This window comes from Psittacula echo, assembly GCF_963264785.1.
Source record: "Psittacula echo genome assembly, chromosome: 11".
Lineage (NCBI taxonomy): Eukaryota > Metazoa > Chordata > Aves > Psittaciformes > Psittacidae > Psittacula > Psittacula echo.
The window spans coordinates 16,360,366-16,377,687 of record NC_137746.1 but is presented as its reverse complement, the minus strand read 5'-3'; the positions used below and the strand labels follow the sequence as shown (position 1 = coordinate 16,377,687).

General features: G+C 39.1%; 1 protein-coding gene and 1 pseudogene across 2 annotated transcripts in view; one reads left to right on the top strand and one right to left on the bottom strand.

Annotated features, from left to right (window-relative positions):
- Nucleotides 1-17,322, top strand: part of RANBP17 (RAN binding protein 17) — a gene marked incomplete at both ends in the record, with an annotated part of 158,021 nt that overhangs the window by 93,640 nt on the left and 47,059 nt on the right. The window contains 4 exons of the mRNA XM_080626945.1: nt 1,859-1,916; nt 2,002-2,110; nt 8,358-8,461; nt 14,595-14,683. Coding sequence (XP_080483071.1) covers nt 1,859-1,916; nt 2,002-2,110; nt 8,358-8,461; nt 14,595-14,683 — 360 coding nt within the window. The remainder of the gene's footprint in view (nt 1-1,858; nt 1,917-2,001; nt 2,111-8,357; nt 8,462-14,594; nt 14,684-17,322) is intronic.
- LOC308226111 (phytanoyl-CoA dioxygenase, peroxisomal pseudogene) lies at nt 5,076-6,216 on the bottom strand (annotated as a pseudogene). Its single transcript has one exon. The product of its transcript is annotated as a phytanoyl-CoA dioxygenase, peroxisomal pseudogene (transcript).

Here is a 17,322-nt window from a genome sequence, read left to right as displayed (position 1 = left end):
TGCAGGAATGGCAGAGTGCAAGCAAGCACTCAAAAAAAACTAGTAACAATAATAAGTGTTACGAGTGGTTGTGCAGGACTGTAGGCACTACTGTACAGTCTAAAGTCCATAATAATTCATGATGATCATACTGTTTATTTCTGAAAGAACTTCATCAGTGTCACGGATCAGCAGTGTTTGCTAAATTAATGAGACCTGATGTACAAACCCCTAAGTCATTTCTTTCATTTGATGCCTTCAGGACTTATGGATGTTTCTGTGGTTTGAATTTTCTGATGGCATTCCTGAAAAATGTGTCAGTATACTTGGATGGCAAAAAGCCTTTTATATCCCCATTGCAGGACTGAGACGGTGAAACTTTAACTGTCTTGTTGAAAGCCGTGCAGGAATTTTATGTCAAAAGAAGGGGAAGCAGGAGTTGAAAACTCCAGGCCAGTGCTCTGGCCATTCTCTTGCTTCTGTTTTGCTAAATAACATCTGGTTACCTCTGTACAAATCTCACACAGATGTCAGCGTGGATCTCTTTGGAATACAAAGTGTATTTCCTGTTACTCCCACCCCAAATGCTTGCATTATCTGAGGCAGGGAATTGGTGTGTGCTCTTGCTATTAGACATGTTCATAGTGCACACAGCTAGGAAAGGAGTTCAGTTGTGGAACAAGTCTTAACTGCCTGAACTTTAAGGGCTTCTATTACATAGTTTTGGAAACCAAACTTTTGATTTAGTACAATATCTCATGCTTTTAAAAGAAATATTTTTAAGAAACATATTGCATTTCATCAGGTGTAACCACCTAGTAAATCAGCTAGAATACGTGATCTGCAGGTCCATGCAGTCCAGGAAACACATTGCTTCTGTGTCATTTAGTGTGCATCTCACTGGGAGCCCTTCTGTATAAGCAGGTGTAAACAGACTTGAGCTTATCCCACGGGACCAGGGCCAGGAGCTCCAGCCCAGGGGTCATGTATGCTAGTGCAATGCATAGACCAGACCAGGAGACCTTCCCAAGGGGCCTGTACTGGGTGCAGAGCATGGGGCCGGAACTGATGCCACACTGTTGGGCTGGCACAGCCTTAAACTCAGCTGGTTTGTGGAGTGGGACATTTCAGTTCATTCTTGGCAGTAGTCAGTTAGATTAGCTTTGCATTTTGTAACACTGGATTCCTGTAGATGTATTATTAGGTAGCTCCGAAGGTCTCAGCTGTACTACCTTGTGTTGGACCTTGCTCTGGCTCTGAGATCTTGTATGTTCTTAAGAGGTTCCCATTCAGTTCTTACACATCTGAACATACTTTGGTTAAGTGTTCAACATCAGTTAGTATGTATGAGATGTATTTTTAGCTCTTGTAACAGAAACAAATTAAATGTGATTTTGATGGGTCAGGAAGATCACCTCTGTAATTTTGGGGCCATTACTTCAGTGCTGCTTAGGGCTGCAGCCAGTCCCATTGCCAAGGGCCAGTCATCTCCAATGCAGGCAGTTGCAAAACCACTGGGTTTTTTTACATGCTGAAGAGACAGGTCTTTCTGGGGACAAAACAGCACATTTACTACCAGAAACTCTCCGTTTAATTACAAAAATCATTTAGTTCATTCGTCTCTTTTGTGACTAGAATATATGCCATGAAAATTAATTGCTTTAATTAATAATAGATTATGGTCTTTAATGTTCTAAAGAATATCTCTATGATGTATATTTCTGGATGAAATTCAGATAAGGGTTTTTTTAATGTATATTTGTTATTGTTTCAGTAAGGTTTTTTTTTCCTCACTAAAAATTCCCGGCAGTTTGTACAACCTGGTAACGTAATCCTGATGCTGCGAGGCTGATTCTTCCTTAACACCTCCTACTTACAGTCTCCTGAAAAAGCTTGTGAAAATAGAGGCTGTGAAATTCATGCTTCAGAATCACACAGTAAGTTTCCTTGCTATGTTAAAAAATGTTGTGTGTAGTAAATCTTGTAGCACACTTAACTTTTCATATCCTTACATTTCAACAGAGTAAGCACTTTTCTTTCTTGGGTATCAGCGATAATTCCAGCCTCAGTGACCTCCGGTGCCGGACGGTGTTCTACACTACTCTCACTCGTCTTCTCATGGTAGAGTTAGGTAAGATCCTTCTCCCATGTCCCTGAGACACCTTCCTCTGTTGTGTGGCACCACGAATTTTTAAGGTTATTAAACCAATCAAACGGTAGCTGAATTGTACAGTAAATATGGTGGTGTTTAAAGCACTGCCTAGCAACTTTTGAGATTTACAGTATTAAGCATGAACACTGTATTTGTTGCCTTCTGTTGAAGAGATAAGCAAGATGAGATGTTTTTTGGCACAGAAGTACTTTTTGTATTAACTACAAGGATTCACAGTACTAAGTGCCGGAGTGTTTCACATTTCCAGGTGACATACCAATTATGGCAGAACCTTCCCGCTTCTAGTAGAATGTTGTTCGGGGGTTTTTTATTCATAGAATCCTAGAATGGTTTGGGTTGGAAGAGACCTTAAAGATCATCCAGTTCCAGCCCCCTTCCACAGGCAGGGGCACCTTCAATTAGAGCAGGTTGCTCCAAGCCCCAACCAGCTTGGCAAGTCTCTGCAAGGACTTAACTAGGCAACGTGTGCAGAGATGATCAACACAGTCACATAAGGCAACAGTAGTTGTTCCTCCCCTTGCTGATAATGGGTGCTTGCACTGTCTAGTGCTGAAAACGGTTAACTTTGCGGCCAGACCAAACCACGTTTATCAGAGTTTTCATGGCAACTGTGAGCTGGACCTGCATTTACTTGCAGTTTAATTGCTTTCAGTACTGGCTCAGTGTTCTGTAATGTAAGCAATAGGTACATTTGCTAATATAAAATGGGTTACATATGCAGTTTCAGTAACTTTTCCTACAGGGTGGAAATAAAAGGAAAGGATTTGGTAAAAACAAGATTACAGGTGTTAAAAATTACACCGCAAAGCAGAGGTCATGTAAGTATATGTCAGCCAAAATGCAGGCGTGTGACTTATGACTGGCTACAAGCTGATAGAGGTCACTGTGATTCCTCTGGATTAACAGCTCCAAGATCTCAAATGATGAAGAGTATCTGGAAAAAGCGTACATCAGTCTTGTGGCTGTTGTCCTTTGGGTTCCTAGTGGAATAAATTTGGTGTTGAACTGATAAACACAACTAAAGACACAAACAGCTCTAAGTTGTGTTGTAGGATCCAGATTTTAAGGTAAGGTGTAGACAAACTGCCCTTCCTGGGTTTGTGCAAGCAGTAAGCTAACCTTGGAAATCAAAAGACATTTTCAGACTGTGAAATCTGGCAATTTTAGATAAAAAAGCATTGTACCAGGTGTCTTCTGTGGGATTTTTTTGGATGGTTGAGGGTTTTTTCCAAGTTAAGAGCTTTATACAAAATCCTTTTATGTGCATGATAAACAATTTACATTGAAACAAAATCAAGATGACTTTTTATTGGTGAAGGTTGTTTTAAGTAATTGTTTGATGTAGAAATGTTTTTGGAGATTAGTTGAATTCAGTGTATTTACATTTTAAACAATGTGCTGTTGGAGGGACTGTCAATATTAATTTGTAGTAGGAAAGTGCAAAGATACATTACGTGGTATTTGCTACAGAATGCACTTTCTGTTGAATTACTTTAAGTTCATGTGAACGTAATTAGACTTTAAATTCCTTATGTGGCCCAGGTTGTGCTTTTAATATTTTTTTTGGCATTTAGAATTGCATCATTTTGTCCAAGATTCTTAGTCCAAGATTTGTAAAGTAAACTCAATATTCTTTTGTTGAAGTGTATAGTGACCAAAATTCATGCAATGCCACCAGTAAAGGTATGTTTAAATAAAGGGTTTTGCTTGGATTAATAAATTTTAAGCACTTTTTCTTCTCAGTACCAGAAGGAGTAGATCTGAGCTGTAGAAATACCTTCAGGAGCTATTCAGCATGATTTGGCAGTGTCCTGTACTTACAGGTATGTGCAATCATGCTCAGTGCCAAATCTCTCCAAGTGAAGCAGGTCTGAAACGCTATTGCTGTAAGCAGCGTGCAGATCTACGATATATAACTTACAAGTGAGGCATCTTTTTTTCTTTCAAAGCACATAATAAGGATGTGTATACATAGTTTGAATTGTATAAAATGAGGAGTTTCCCATGGTAGATTTCTTTAGGGTAGCTTCTTCTTTTCCTCATTAATACTGTGCTGTTCATGGATGTGAATGCAGCTTGTACCGGAATGCAAAAGAAATGCATAGGTAGCAATTTGTGTTGCTTTTCTGAAACTTAAAAAATATTTTATTAATAGGGCAATACTATATCGAGTCTTAATTGCATCTTTCTTCACTACCTACACAGAAATAGCACATCAGATTGTCCTTTACCCATATCCAGAAGTAGCTGGTTTGTCATCCAAGTGTTGGTCTCAATCAATATTGGACCGGTCTGGTCCAACTACCATCTGGTAGTTCTTTGGTCTTCTCAACTTTTTAACAAAGCATGCTTGAGATTCTGCCTTCAAGAATTGTTGAATTTGAGTGTGTACATAACATCTTTGTGGAGATAGTCTTCTAATGATATGCAGCACTCACAGTATCACAGTATCACAGTATGTTAGAGATTGGAAGGGACCTCAAAAGATCATCTAGTCCAATCCCCCTGCCAGAGCAGGAACACCTAGATAAGGTTACATAGGAATGTGTCCAGGCGGGTTTTGAATGTCTCCAGAGAAGGAGACTCCACAACCCCCCTGGGCAGCCTGTTCCAGTGTTCTGTCACCCTCACTGAGAAGAAGTTTCTTCTCAAGTGTAAGTGGAACCTCTTGTGTTCCAGTTTATACCCATTACCCCTTGTCCTATCATTGTTTGCCACTGAGAAGAGCCTGGCTCCATCCTCATGACACTCCCCCTTTATATATTTATATACACTAATAAGGTCCCCCCGCAGTCTCCTCTTCTCCAAACTATAGAGACCCAGCTCCCTTAGCCTTTCCTCATAAGGGAGATGCTCCACTCCCTTAATCGTCTTAGTTGCCCTGCGCTGGACTCTCTCCAGCAGGTCCCTGTCCTTCTTGAACTGAGGGGCCCAGAACTGGACACAATATTCCAGATGCGGTCTCACCAGGGCAGAGTAGAGGGGAAGGAGGACCTCCCTCGACCTACTGACCACCCCCCTTCTAATACACCCCAGGATGCCATTGGCCTTCTTGGCCACAAGGGCACAGTGTTGGCTCATGGTCATCCTGCCATCCACTAGGACCCCCAGGTCCCTCTCCCCTACACTGCTCTCTAACAGGTCGTTCCCCAACCTATACTGGAACCTGGGGTTGAAAAAAAAAAAAAGAATAAAAAAAAGCACTCGGAGCTAGCGAAGTGGCAGCTTATGCTCTTTCGGAAACCTGTTGTCTTGTTTATCCCGGAGCCATGGATGAGCAGGGGGTGGAAGAACACCGTGTCTCCCTTCTCCATGACAAGGGGAACCCTGGGAACCTTCTCATTCTCATCAAGCAGCCCATGGAAAAGTTTGTTGCCTGCACCCTGCTTCGGATAGCCATGAGGCTTCAGGGGCATCTTGTGTGTTCCTGGCTGCACGACCAGGCAGCCGTTGTTCTGGTCAGCTCTCTCCATGGCGGTCCAGGAGCACACAATGCGTGCCGCAGGCCGGAAGGGGAAGTAGTGCAAGTCCTGATGCATGGGGTGGAGAAAAGTCTGTTTATCAGAATCTGGAAGTTTATTTATCAGCATGGTGTGCATTGCCATGATGTTTGGTCCTGTGAAGCACTCAACGTATTTGAGGACCTCTGGCAGAGTACAGTATCTGAACAACTCTTCATCTTCCTGGAAGTCCTGCACTTTATTAACCACTTTTTCAGACTGACCAAACTGGGATCTCAAGGACTCATCTTTCATAATCATGGCTCCTGGTGGATTCACCTCCCTTCTACAAATCCTCATAAACTCCTTCCTGAAGCGCTCAATGTCTTCATCAGAAACGAGCTTCTTAATGAGCAGATACCCATTGTCTTCATAGAACTGCCTCTGCTCTGTGGTGAGGACATCATTGTCCAGCGTATAGCAAAACCTCCCAGGTTCAGTAACTGCACTCACTTGGGCTGAAGTAGGAACGTTTGTAGGAGCAGCGGGTGCTCCCACCCGCGGGGAGAGGTGCCAGAGGATGGCATCCAGCCGAGCCGCCAACCGCTTCCCCACCTGCTCCATCGTGCCGGGGCAGCCCGAGCTCTGTGCCCAGCTTGACCTCACGAGCGCAGCCCGACAGCAGCACAGCGCCGTTGGCGTTCCTAGCCCCTGCCGCACATGCGCAAGATGAGATGAAGTATTACTCTCACTATTTTGTGGTAATTTAGGTTTTTCCTTCTCTATCAATGGCAACTGAGCCCTGCTGCTTCACAGAGCAGTATCCAGATGACTATTTAGTTTAGCTTCTGGAAGGGTAAGAGAAGGCTGATGCTGGTTGGGCAAAGATACTGGGAGCACAGAAAACTAATACCATATTGGAGCTGCCTGAGGAGCTGGAGTTGGTGAAAGGAGAAACAAAAACCCGGATGAATAGTCTGTGGTTACTGTGAGTAATCAGAAGAGAAGACAAAGGTCCAGAGATGACAAATAAAAAGACTGACTCTGGTTGAAGGAAGCAGAGAGGAGGTGCAGAGGAGACAGGCAAAGATGAACAGGGTTGGATTTTCCCAAAGTCACCAGATCCTGTTGCTGCCAGCAGTACCTTTGAAACCTAGCGCAAAACATCTCATCCTCTTCGGTCCTGCTGCAGGTGCAGGAGGCAGGTCACAAGTTTGGTCGGTTACTTTGCTAGGTTAAGAAAGTGAGCATATGTTGCAGCTTGAAGGCTCTGTAACTGACTGACCAACGCAGCAGCGGGAAGTGATTGAAAACTATTTCCTTTTGCTTTCTAAATAATATCTGGCAAACTGGCCACAAAAGCCCTATGTTAAGAGGAAGCAGTTCAGGCCACAAAGCCAAGTATTGAGAGCTGAGGAAATGCCAGAATTGGGATTGCTTCTGTAACTTTCCTCTCCTCGTAAGTATTTACATTGTTATGAGACAGGTTTAATTGCAGGATCACAGTTATTTCTCTCAGAGGATATTTACCTCTTTCAGTTCAGATGTGACAGCTTAATGAGAAGCTGCTGAGTATTTTGATTTTTAGGGGTTTTTCTGTCATTTTTTTCCATTTGGATTTCTGTATTAGTCCATGTTTTGCTTCCTGCTGTGACTGGTTTTACTTCCTGGCTTTCTTTCTTCTTGGCCTTTTGTGTCGTTCTTACTGTTGTTCTGGGGTGAGTGATTTACTCTTTGCAGTATCCCTAGAAGTAAGGGGTTGGAATTGGGCCCATTTTACAGATGGGTATATGAAGTGTAGAAGCTGAACTGTAAAGCTCGCACTAACTTTGCACAACCAATTTGACACACACGAGACTCCTTCTAACTTCAATCACAACTTAGTTTGCCAGACTTTGCCTATGAAGAGGGAAGGGAGAGAAGCCCTATAGCAAAGAGCTCTTTAAAGAACATAAATTAAATTCCTACTCTGAATTACTCCCGAGGGGAATCTGCAGTGTGAGGGGCAAACTACCCTCATTAAGGGCCTAAAGATAAGTGGCATGAGTACCAATCCTCATGTAAATTCCCATTTCTAAAATGTTGTTTATAGTTACTTGTTCAGCATCATGACAAAACAAATAACCCAGACTTCTAGTTAATCATTCAGCTGTCAAACCAAGACAATCTCTTTTTCCCTACCCACAACATCTTGTTTCTTTTACTTTAAATTCATGCCCTCTGAAACAAAGGAGTCAATAGTGTCACACAAATAACCCCAGCACAGTCCAGTTTTGTTTCCACAGCAGCTTCATTCTGTGTATTGAGGTAGGAGTTAGAAAAAATAACATACGATCATAAAAGATGATGATTTAAACATCATACTCCAAAACACGCATGTGAAAGGGTCTGATTTATTATTGCAGTTTAAAATTCAACATTTTCTAACTGTTAAGTCATGACTTTATGTGACTGTTCTTCTAGGGCACGGAACAAATGTTGTCAGATTAACAGAGGGAACAGAAATAGGAAAAGGAGAAAGATGTGAAATGCAGAGATGCGCCAGCCCCACGTACAAGTTGTTTACAGTCAACAATTTGTCTTCTTTGTTTATAGCTCAGTAAAAATATGTCAGACCTCAGGTTTTTGTTCCTGTAGGTCATATGAAAGTTCCCATGATGTCAGTGAGATTTTGCTATAAAAGCCTAAGAGGCTGACCCTTTCGAAGAACGGTGTGACTGTGATGTGATGCTTCTGCTGTTTTGTTTTGGTTTCTTTTACTGCAGGTGAAGATGAGGATGAGTTTGAGAATTTCATGCTTCCTCTCACAGTTTCATTTGAAAGTGTGGCTCAGCTATTCAACAGTAATTTTGTACAAGAAGAAGCAAAGGTAGGTTTATTTCCATTACAGAGAAAGAAACTATTGATGGGAAAAACTAATAGTGGAACAAGCATTTAGCAGCAAGCTTGTCACCTCTTCTGTCTGTCCCTCCTGGCATGTGTATACCTGCATACTTGTATGTATATTTATACCTGTATACATATATACATATTTAGGAAAGTAGATAGCAGAGATGCAAAAGGTACTAATTACTATCCTAAACAAACTCTGTACAAAGATTTTATAAAGGCCTTCAGATTTTTCAGTGCTTTGCAGATCAAGTGGCCCCATTTGACCTTATTTATAATCAAAGGAACAAATCTGTCTTCTTTGATAGCTTATCTGTTTCATATGTAATATTGCCTTTTGCCATGTAGATATCCTGTTTGTGTATATTCATATATTTATTTGGAGGTATGAGGAGACATGTTGCAACACAATTGATAAACACGGCTGCTTTGAAGTATTTTTTTCAAACAAGAATTTATTATATAAATCAAGACTTTATTAAATGGCTGGGCATATATGTATAAATAGGAACTGGTCTTGAAGTATTGCACCCTTAAACTGAACAAAGTGATTAGGATAACTGATAGCTAAATAAGGTTTTTATGTGCCTGTGGGAGCCATATTAGGATTGATTTGACAAGTCAGTTCAGCTGTGGCAACAGTCATAATATCTAACACAACATTATGTTTTATTAGTAAAATCCTTAAGTGTAGCAAGCTGTTTGTGTCAAAACAACAGTATATTTTAGGGAAGAAAAAGACTTGCTAGGTAGAAGCTGCATCATCAGGAATGATAATATATTGGAGCACTATTGCATTAGAGATCCCCTTCTACTGTCATGGAATAAATAGTTAACGATGTGCACTGGAGTGCTCACTTCAGCTACACAGGGTCATTTTGAAGAAACCCAAAGAGTAGTTTTTAATTCACTGTTTGAAATACGATGGAAACTTAAGTACTACATCAGCATATTTATCCACTTTTTTGTAAGAAAATAGATAGATACGGTAGAAATATTTAGTAACTGATTTGCCTGCAGTACCTGGCTGACATGACCAGAAGATGCTCAGCTCACAATAATCGTTTGAATTAAGCAAATATTGTTTTTTAAATAGTAGCTAAGGTTATTTCAGCAATTAATTCTACTTTCCTCATTTGTTGTTGCTGTATGTATTTAATTTGAGTAACTTTTCATTTATAAAGCAGGCACAGTTCATCTGTCTTGGATTCATCTCTTACATTTTCAAGTTAAAACCCTGAAAACCAGGACAAAGAGGTCACTCAATAGCATCACCCTTTCTGTAGGAAAGTGGCTTTATCTCACGTGAGGGTTTGGTTTATTAGAATATTTGTCCTGTCTGCTTTGCTTGAAACTATCTTGGTAGAGAAACTTTAATGCAGTACCAGTGATGTATTCCTAAAGTAGCAAGTTCTTAACGACCCTGGAAAGTGACTGCTTGATTACACTTTAACGGTATTTGCAAATAAAATCACAAGTAATTAAGGGGAAATCTCCAGGCTTTTGAGCAAGTTTGATGCATGATAACTGCCTGATTCAGCTTCATCTAGAGTAATGCTGTGTAGACAAGAGCTACTGAGATCAATAGCAACATAATGATAGTGGCAGAATTAAGTGAGTAACCTGAGAACTGTGTCTTCAAAATGCATGCAGCTGCCACAAGCCAGGGCCACACAGTGCACTCCGTGCTTCCGTCCTAAATGTTCATCAAAAGACGCCCTGCAGGAAAATGGAGTTAGATGCTCTTTATTGCTGATCGTGTCTCTTGCCACATTTATCAGGGAAATTGGATTAGCAGTTGGCAGCTGCAGGTAGACAAGGTTCTGCAGTGATTAAATATGCAGCTTGGCTGCATTTGTTGTGACAGACCTTTAGTAAATTCTACTGTAAGCACCATCTGTCTAATTTGTATAAAGAAAACTTGGTGCTTTAAGCTACTGATAAAGAACTAAATCTGTTGCTTTATCATAAACAAAACTTTTGCTCTAAATTCTCTTAAACATAATTTATTAGGTTAAAGCTATTTTTTCTATCATAATGAATAAATAATACATGCAAAAGCGCTTTCAGGTACTTCATTTTGCAAGTACTGAAAACAAAAACAGTTCAGTTCCTCAATAAAATGCTTAGTATTCTGATCCACAGGGAGATGACACTGTTAAAATATCACTATGAAAATGGTCCAGGACTGCCAAATTCATTTAATTTGTGGTTTTTACTAGGACTTTCTAACTGGCTAGGGTTTGGGTTTTCAGTTTTCTAATATTTCTGAGCTACACCATTGAAAAACAGCTGCAACAAGGGAGCTCTTTCTTTTGAAAATACATTTGTAATCATTACATCTGCATACAAAACATATGTTTAGGTTGTTTTTCCAGGGAGATCAAATATAACTGAAGATGGCTTAAGTAGTTATGTGCCCCTTTTTTTTTCCGATACTTCCTTCTGCACGTTTTTATATTAATAGGAAAAATGTCCAGTATTAAAACAGCGCCTGATTTTCTCCTCAGCATTTCCAGGTTTCTCCTGCCAATCCAGTTAAGTAATATATCCACTGGGTAGCTGGAATCTCAGTAGTACTTTGTTTATAATTGTGACATCATCAGGTTTGCTAGAAATGCATGGAAAAAAAGGATGGGTGGAAAAAGCAGTTAAGTAGCACCATGCTATCTTTAGCTGGTTTGTAGAAACTCCATGCTGTTAAATTATTTAAAATCCTTGATTTTCAGCTTGCACACATTAAAAGTTTTCACACTAAGTGCCAAATGTTGCAAACAGCACTTTAACAGAATGATTTTGCTTTGATCCCTGTAGCAGTTCCTGAATAATTTATCACAGGTTATTGCCTTAATTCTGGAGAGGGATAGAGCAATAAAGGCAGATGAAAACACTCCAGTTGAAACACCTTGGGGCCTGCTCATTCCTCTGACACGGCTCTTTTGTTGGAACTATTTAGAGGTTATTAAGATGTGTCTCCAGAATTAAGAGTATGCTGTAAGGATGAAGACAGCCATCTTAATTCTAAAGACAAAGCGCAATGACCCTTCACCTTTTTTTTCCTTTGTTGTTATTATATAGTAGAATTATGAGGGTAATATTATAGCTGCACCCAGTAGTGCCACTATAGTTAAGGGTCTGTCAGACTTTCCATTACAAGCCCCGTTTTGGGGGTGGGTGGCGTGAGTAGGCTCGTCTGTTTTAAATTGCATTAGTCACACACTTGGCACGTGTTGGCAAGTCAGAGGGGTTTTTCTGTGAATATTGAAATCTCCAGCTCCTTTTAAAAAAAACAGTGAAAAAAACCTTTTTTCAGGAGTTTGAAACAAAATTAATGAATTTCTTTTTAAAATGACTGTGTTTTAATTAATCTGAAGTAAAGCTGTCCCTGGCATTCAGGGAAGAGTATTTCAAATCCAACATCTGAACATAATTGTTTCATTAGCGAGAAAAGCCACGTCTAAACCCCACATCACTGACAAGCTCCTCTTGCTATGTTTCGTGTATTTACTGCTCTTCACTTCTCATCTTACTCGTCTTGCCGTTGCTGGTGTTGTTATTAACTGTCACTTTGCCCCAGAAATAGCTGGTGTTCAGCTGTGAGTGAAGCAGTAGGCTCGTGTATTCTTCAAATTACTCTGTTAAGTTTGCAAGACACTTCAAACCCCACAGGACAACAGACAAAAACTAGATGTACAAGTGTTTAATGTTGTTTGTCATTGATAAATTCTATGCACGTGCTATATGAAAATTTATAATGGAGTAGAACTTGACTATCTTGGGATATTAGGGTTAGGACAGGGGTGTTCTACTAAATGTGACTTAAGCAAGCATGGAATCTAGGGTGATTTTTTTTGCTCCTAGTAGAGTGTAAATGTATTTTTTCTAATGACTTAAATGGACCAGGATTTATCTCAAGATTCTGTTAGGATGTTGCCAGCTGTAGACAGTGTTATTTTATAAAGTTGGATTCTAATGGATAATACCTAAACCACTGAGTTTGCTGGGATTTTACAGGACAAAACTATTACAGTGCCTTGTAGAGTGAGGTCATTTATTAAGAATAGTGTAATTAATGGTATGGGCTTTTTAATAACAATACCTGAATTTAAAGACTAGAAACCCAGGAAATTAAGTTTATGTAGTAGTTGTTCTCCTTTCTTTAGAATTCAAGGTCAAATGGTGTCTGAAATTGCCTGGTGTATTGCAGTTCGTGTAGTTTCCCACACAAATCATGGTGTTTAAAGAAAGTTGCACATCTACTTTCATTAACAGCTTTTAAAATCTCACAACCAAACTGTTTCTTAAATATATCTGCAAACAAATGTTTTCTTACAACCAGCTGTTTTTATAAAGACAGGAAGAGCATGTTAGAGCAATATGGGTTTGTCTGGTTGTCTTTTATCTAATCCATGTTCTAGAGACCACAGTAAGATGGTGAGCTCTTCAGCCCCAAGCACATCCTCAAACAAAGGCAAGTTCATGTCTTGCCAGGGGCTGCAGCTCCCCTTTTTCTCAGCTCCAGCCTTGTCTTTGTGTAGGCTTGCTAGTCTCTTTGTGTTTTTTGACTAGAATGGGCAAAGGAACCAAAATCAATCTGGAAGACTTCCACTTCCTCGTAAGTATCAGTGCATCTCTGTATGCCTTCAGAAGGAAGTTGCTGCCAGGTTCTTTTAATTCTTTACATTTTGGCCACCATGTCTGCTAAAGAGTTACTTTCTGTGTGGACAAAACAGCACACGAAGTATGAAAATGCGGATGATTATAAAGTTGGAATTTTATATTGCATCTTCTCAGTATTGAACACTTCCTCTCTAGCGATTTCAGAGTCCCATTAAAGTTAATGAGAGTGGAGACCTCTGAGCATCTTGCAAGTTCAGGCCATTTCAGTGCACAACAGAAAGGAAATGCAAATATTAAAATACTCTGAGGAACCTCACCAGTGTTTTGTAGAGAGCTCAATTTATCCTTGGATAAATCTATGTGTGCGCCATCCATGTCAGTTGAACTGATGGGTCTGTATCTGAAAAGTAGAAATTAGTCCTTGTGTAAGATTACATTTAGCAGTTTAACAAGGCATCAGCCATAATTTGCTCTGTATGGATCAATTAAAATTAATCTATTAATCTTCTCTTTTGTATTTCTCAACACTATAAATACTCATGTTAACACCAAGAGGTACATTATTGAAAACTCTGGTTTTAACGAACTCCTTGCTGGGGTGTTTTCGCATATTTCCATGATTATATTTTGACCAGACTGCAGTACTGTAGTCTTTTATTATGGAAAAAAAAGTAAAAACCCCACCTGCATCCATGTTTAAAATGTATTAAAAGCACTTTGTTGTCAGAAAAGCATGTTCATGTCTAAGTACATTGAAAAGTATGTGTGTATTGTTAAAATATTTTTCATTATCTAGTATTTCTTAGTGATGTCTATTAATAATCCTGAAAACATCCCTGTGGCTTATTATCTGTGCACAAAATGTTATCTGCATCTGAGCTGGGATGATTCTGAAGCCACACTTTATTCACTATAGGGGAAAAACATGCATCTCAGAACTAATGGGAATACAGATGGAGATTTGCTGTGTCGTCTGTGGACAGAAAAGTCAGGTTTTCAGGAAACCTAACTTGGAAAATTACTTTTAAAAAAACCAAATGCAACCAAAGGATATGTTAAAATAACAATACAGTGAGCATCTCAGTGCATCCTTAATTGTAGCTTGAAAATGAGTGTCAGTCTCAAAATATTATAAGCTTAAATTAACATTTTATTGTTATTATTACTTTAAATATATTAATACTGGAAGCACTTTTAAACTTTGATACATGGTGTTCATATATTATGTTTTAATTTGCATTATTCATTAGGATAGGGTATGGAATAATCAAAAGCTTTTCCTAAGCGTTTTGTTAGTGTTATCCCTATAAAACTTGTGGAAATCCTGCTTGATAAAAGAATCTTTGTGGGTTTGATTAAAACAAAAAGGTTTTGAGCGAGACATTTAAACTAATGAATCAAAATCAGATATGTGGTCATTATTGGCTGATTATTACTCCATCTGCTCTGTGCTAACGTGAAAATCAATTACTGTGTCTCTTTCCCACTGACAGCGTATGTTGATCGGGCTGGCAAGGGATCTTCGAGGGATTGCCTTTGCACTAAACACAAAGACCAGCTACACCATGCTGTTTGACTGGATGTATCCTTATTACACTATGACAATACCAGCTCTGTGCACAGAGGGATACCAGGCCCCTTGCATTAGTTTAATAGTATGGCACAGTGGGGAAGAGGAAACAAAGCTAAATGAACTAATGTGTAATCAGCTAAAATTACAGCACAATGGCAACCATGCAGTTAACTGGGAAGGACCACAGAGAGGTCACTTTTTTGTTGTGTCACACTACTAATCTACAAAACATATCCAAGTGCTTTTTCTCCCTTCATAAATCCCTAATGTTTTCATAAAAAAAAAAGCTCTGTCTAACTCCAAACACAATGTACCAGCATTTGCTTTAACATCGAAAGTGTTTAAAAAAATACTACACAAGTGCTATCTGGGGAGATTCCTCTCTCTAGTATGAATCATGTCTTTAATTTAGTCAGTTACTTTCTATTTATGTCAACTCTATTAATACCACAACACCTGCAGTCTTCTTGATCCAGAAGAAAATGGACATGTGAAAACAAAATCAAAACCTTTAGACTGTAGTTTTCTCCAGTAAGGAATTATAATGGAACTCTATCTGCTTTAAATATTATATATACATTTTTATGCCAACAAATACAATAATGCTCCTGGGAATTTCCTAATACTATAGAGAAATGGTTTGTATTTTTATAAATACAGTAGCTGTAATTCTCTCTTCAGGCACACAGTCATGTTAGTAACAAACTGCTGAAATACATAGTGAAGTAACTGTGAAAATTCTTGCTTTATAATTTAGATCTCACAAAGCTATGGAAGGTAATTATGTGTTTGTTTATTTTATGGACATAAAAAATGCCATTCACGCACAATTACGTGCTCGACCTTGACTAGAAATCAAGCTTTGAAAAACATTTTTACTTGAAGTAAAGTAAAAACCCTACTGCTCACTAATAATCTTCCAGGTTAAGAAAAAGGAATGCATCAATATAGAATTGCAACTAGGAAATTAGCCTTTAAGGACTGAAAGACTTATGCCAGCAGAGCCTGGTATGATCTGACAGACATCCTTGTGTGGTGGGGGTAGGATTCTGATGACCATTCAGATATGCCTTATTTAAGACCTTCGCAAGTCTGCACTGATTTTGTCTATGTGCAGACTCAGCTTGCAGAAAGTAAGTCTAAAACATAAAGCAGTGTAATCTTTATTTCTTTTAAAATCAGTGGAAAGCATCCCTTAATTTCTGTTTTTGAGGACTGGGGAAAAAAAAAGGGAAAAGGGAAAAAAAATTGAAACAAGCACAAACCCCCAAAACTACTGAAGACAGACTATGAATTAACATCTCATTTTCTAGTGGGCACCATTGGGTACATTTAACTTCGTTAGTACTGTTTGTGCTTGTGTTACCCTAAAACTCAATCATGAACTCAGGAAGATGTGTAAAAGCAGAGCTGTGCTTCTTCCATTTCAGATTCTTTCTACTTTGTTTCTGCTAGTGCAGCATGAGTATCATCCTCTGCTCCTGTGCAAATCCCCAGTTGTAGGAGGAGGGATGACACTCACCTCCTCTACATTTGAAAGAAATGGATTCATCCATGGAGGTGGGTTTTTTAATACAAGGCTATGTAATCCTCAGGATCCTTTCCTGATTTTTTTAGTAATGAATTTATTCTTTCCAGTTTACGAATTAAGTTTATTTCAAATAAAGAAAACCAGCCTCCAACTTTTGGATTTTATTATTCCATATGAATAATAAAACCAGATTTGTGTGGAATTCAAAGCTGTGGCCTTCTCAGCTTCTTTTCCCTTATGCAGGTTCAGAATCTTTTTTCTTCCTCACCTTTGGCTGTAAAAAATAAGTGCATGCTTCTGCTCAGTGGATTTCACCTCATTTGGCTGAGCCCAGCTTCATCCAGGTATTGATCCAAAGCATTACAGCAGAATAAGCTGCTATTATTGCGACTCTTATTTACTGTGTATAAAGACAGAAAGGTAAATGGGAGCAGAAGAGAAGGTCAGATGCCAATTGTATCACATAAAGTTTAAATGTCCTTTGATTAACATTTTTGTAGTTTCAAATGTCTCATCAGGAGATGGTTTAATAGCAAAGAAGAGCTGTTTTTCAAACAGATTTTAGTCTGTTATGTTTGAAGCCCTAGTATTTCAATATTGAAAATGGCAAATACAGAATATGAGGCAAAATAAATTTGATTTACTTGTATTTGTTCAATAAAAAAGCAATACAAAGAGGCAAGGGATAAAAGGCTAAGCTTTTAATATACCATAAGATGATGTTTATTCTGTGCTGAAGACTTAACAGAAATAGTCACTTGTAAATCATTGGTAGAAGAATGCATTGATAAACTTTTCAACTGATTGCAGGAAGTATTTTGGGTCTAAGCCCTATCCCTAACAAAGCAAACAGCACTCAGTAATCTCTCACCTGAGAGATGATTTTTTTCCTCATGGTGCTGTTTAGGATGTAAGTTTTGTCCAGTAGATGGCAAAAATGAGCAAAAATAATTTCTTTGAAGTCCTTTTGGTCCAGGGAAAGGGGGAGAGGCACGGGGGATGCCATTGGGTCTTGTATTTTACCATTATGACTGAGTTATTAGGCTCATGGTTTAGAGGTGAATCGTCAGGTATGCTGAGGCTGCGCTAGATTGCCAAATAGGGCTGTTTTGTAGCA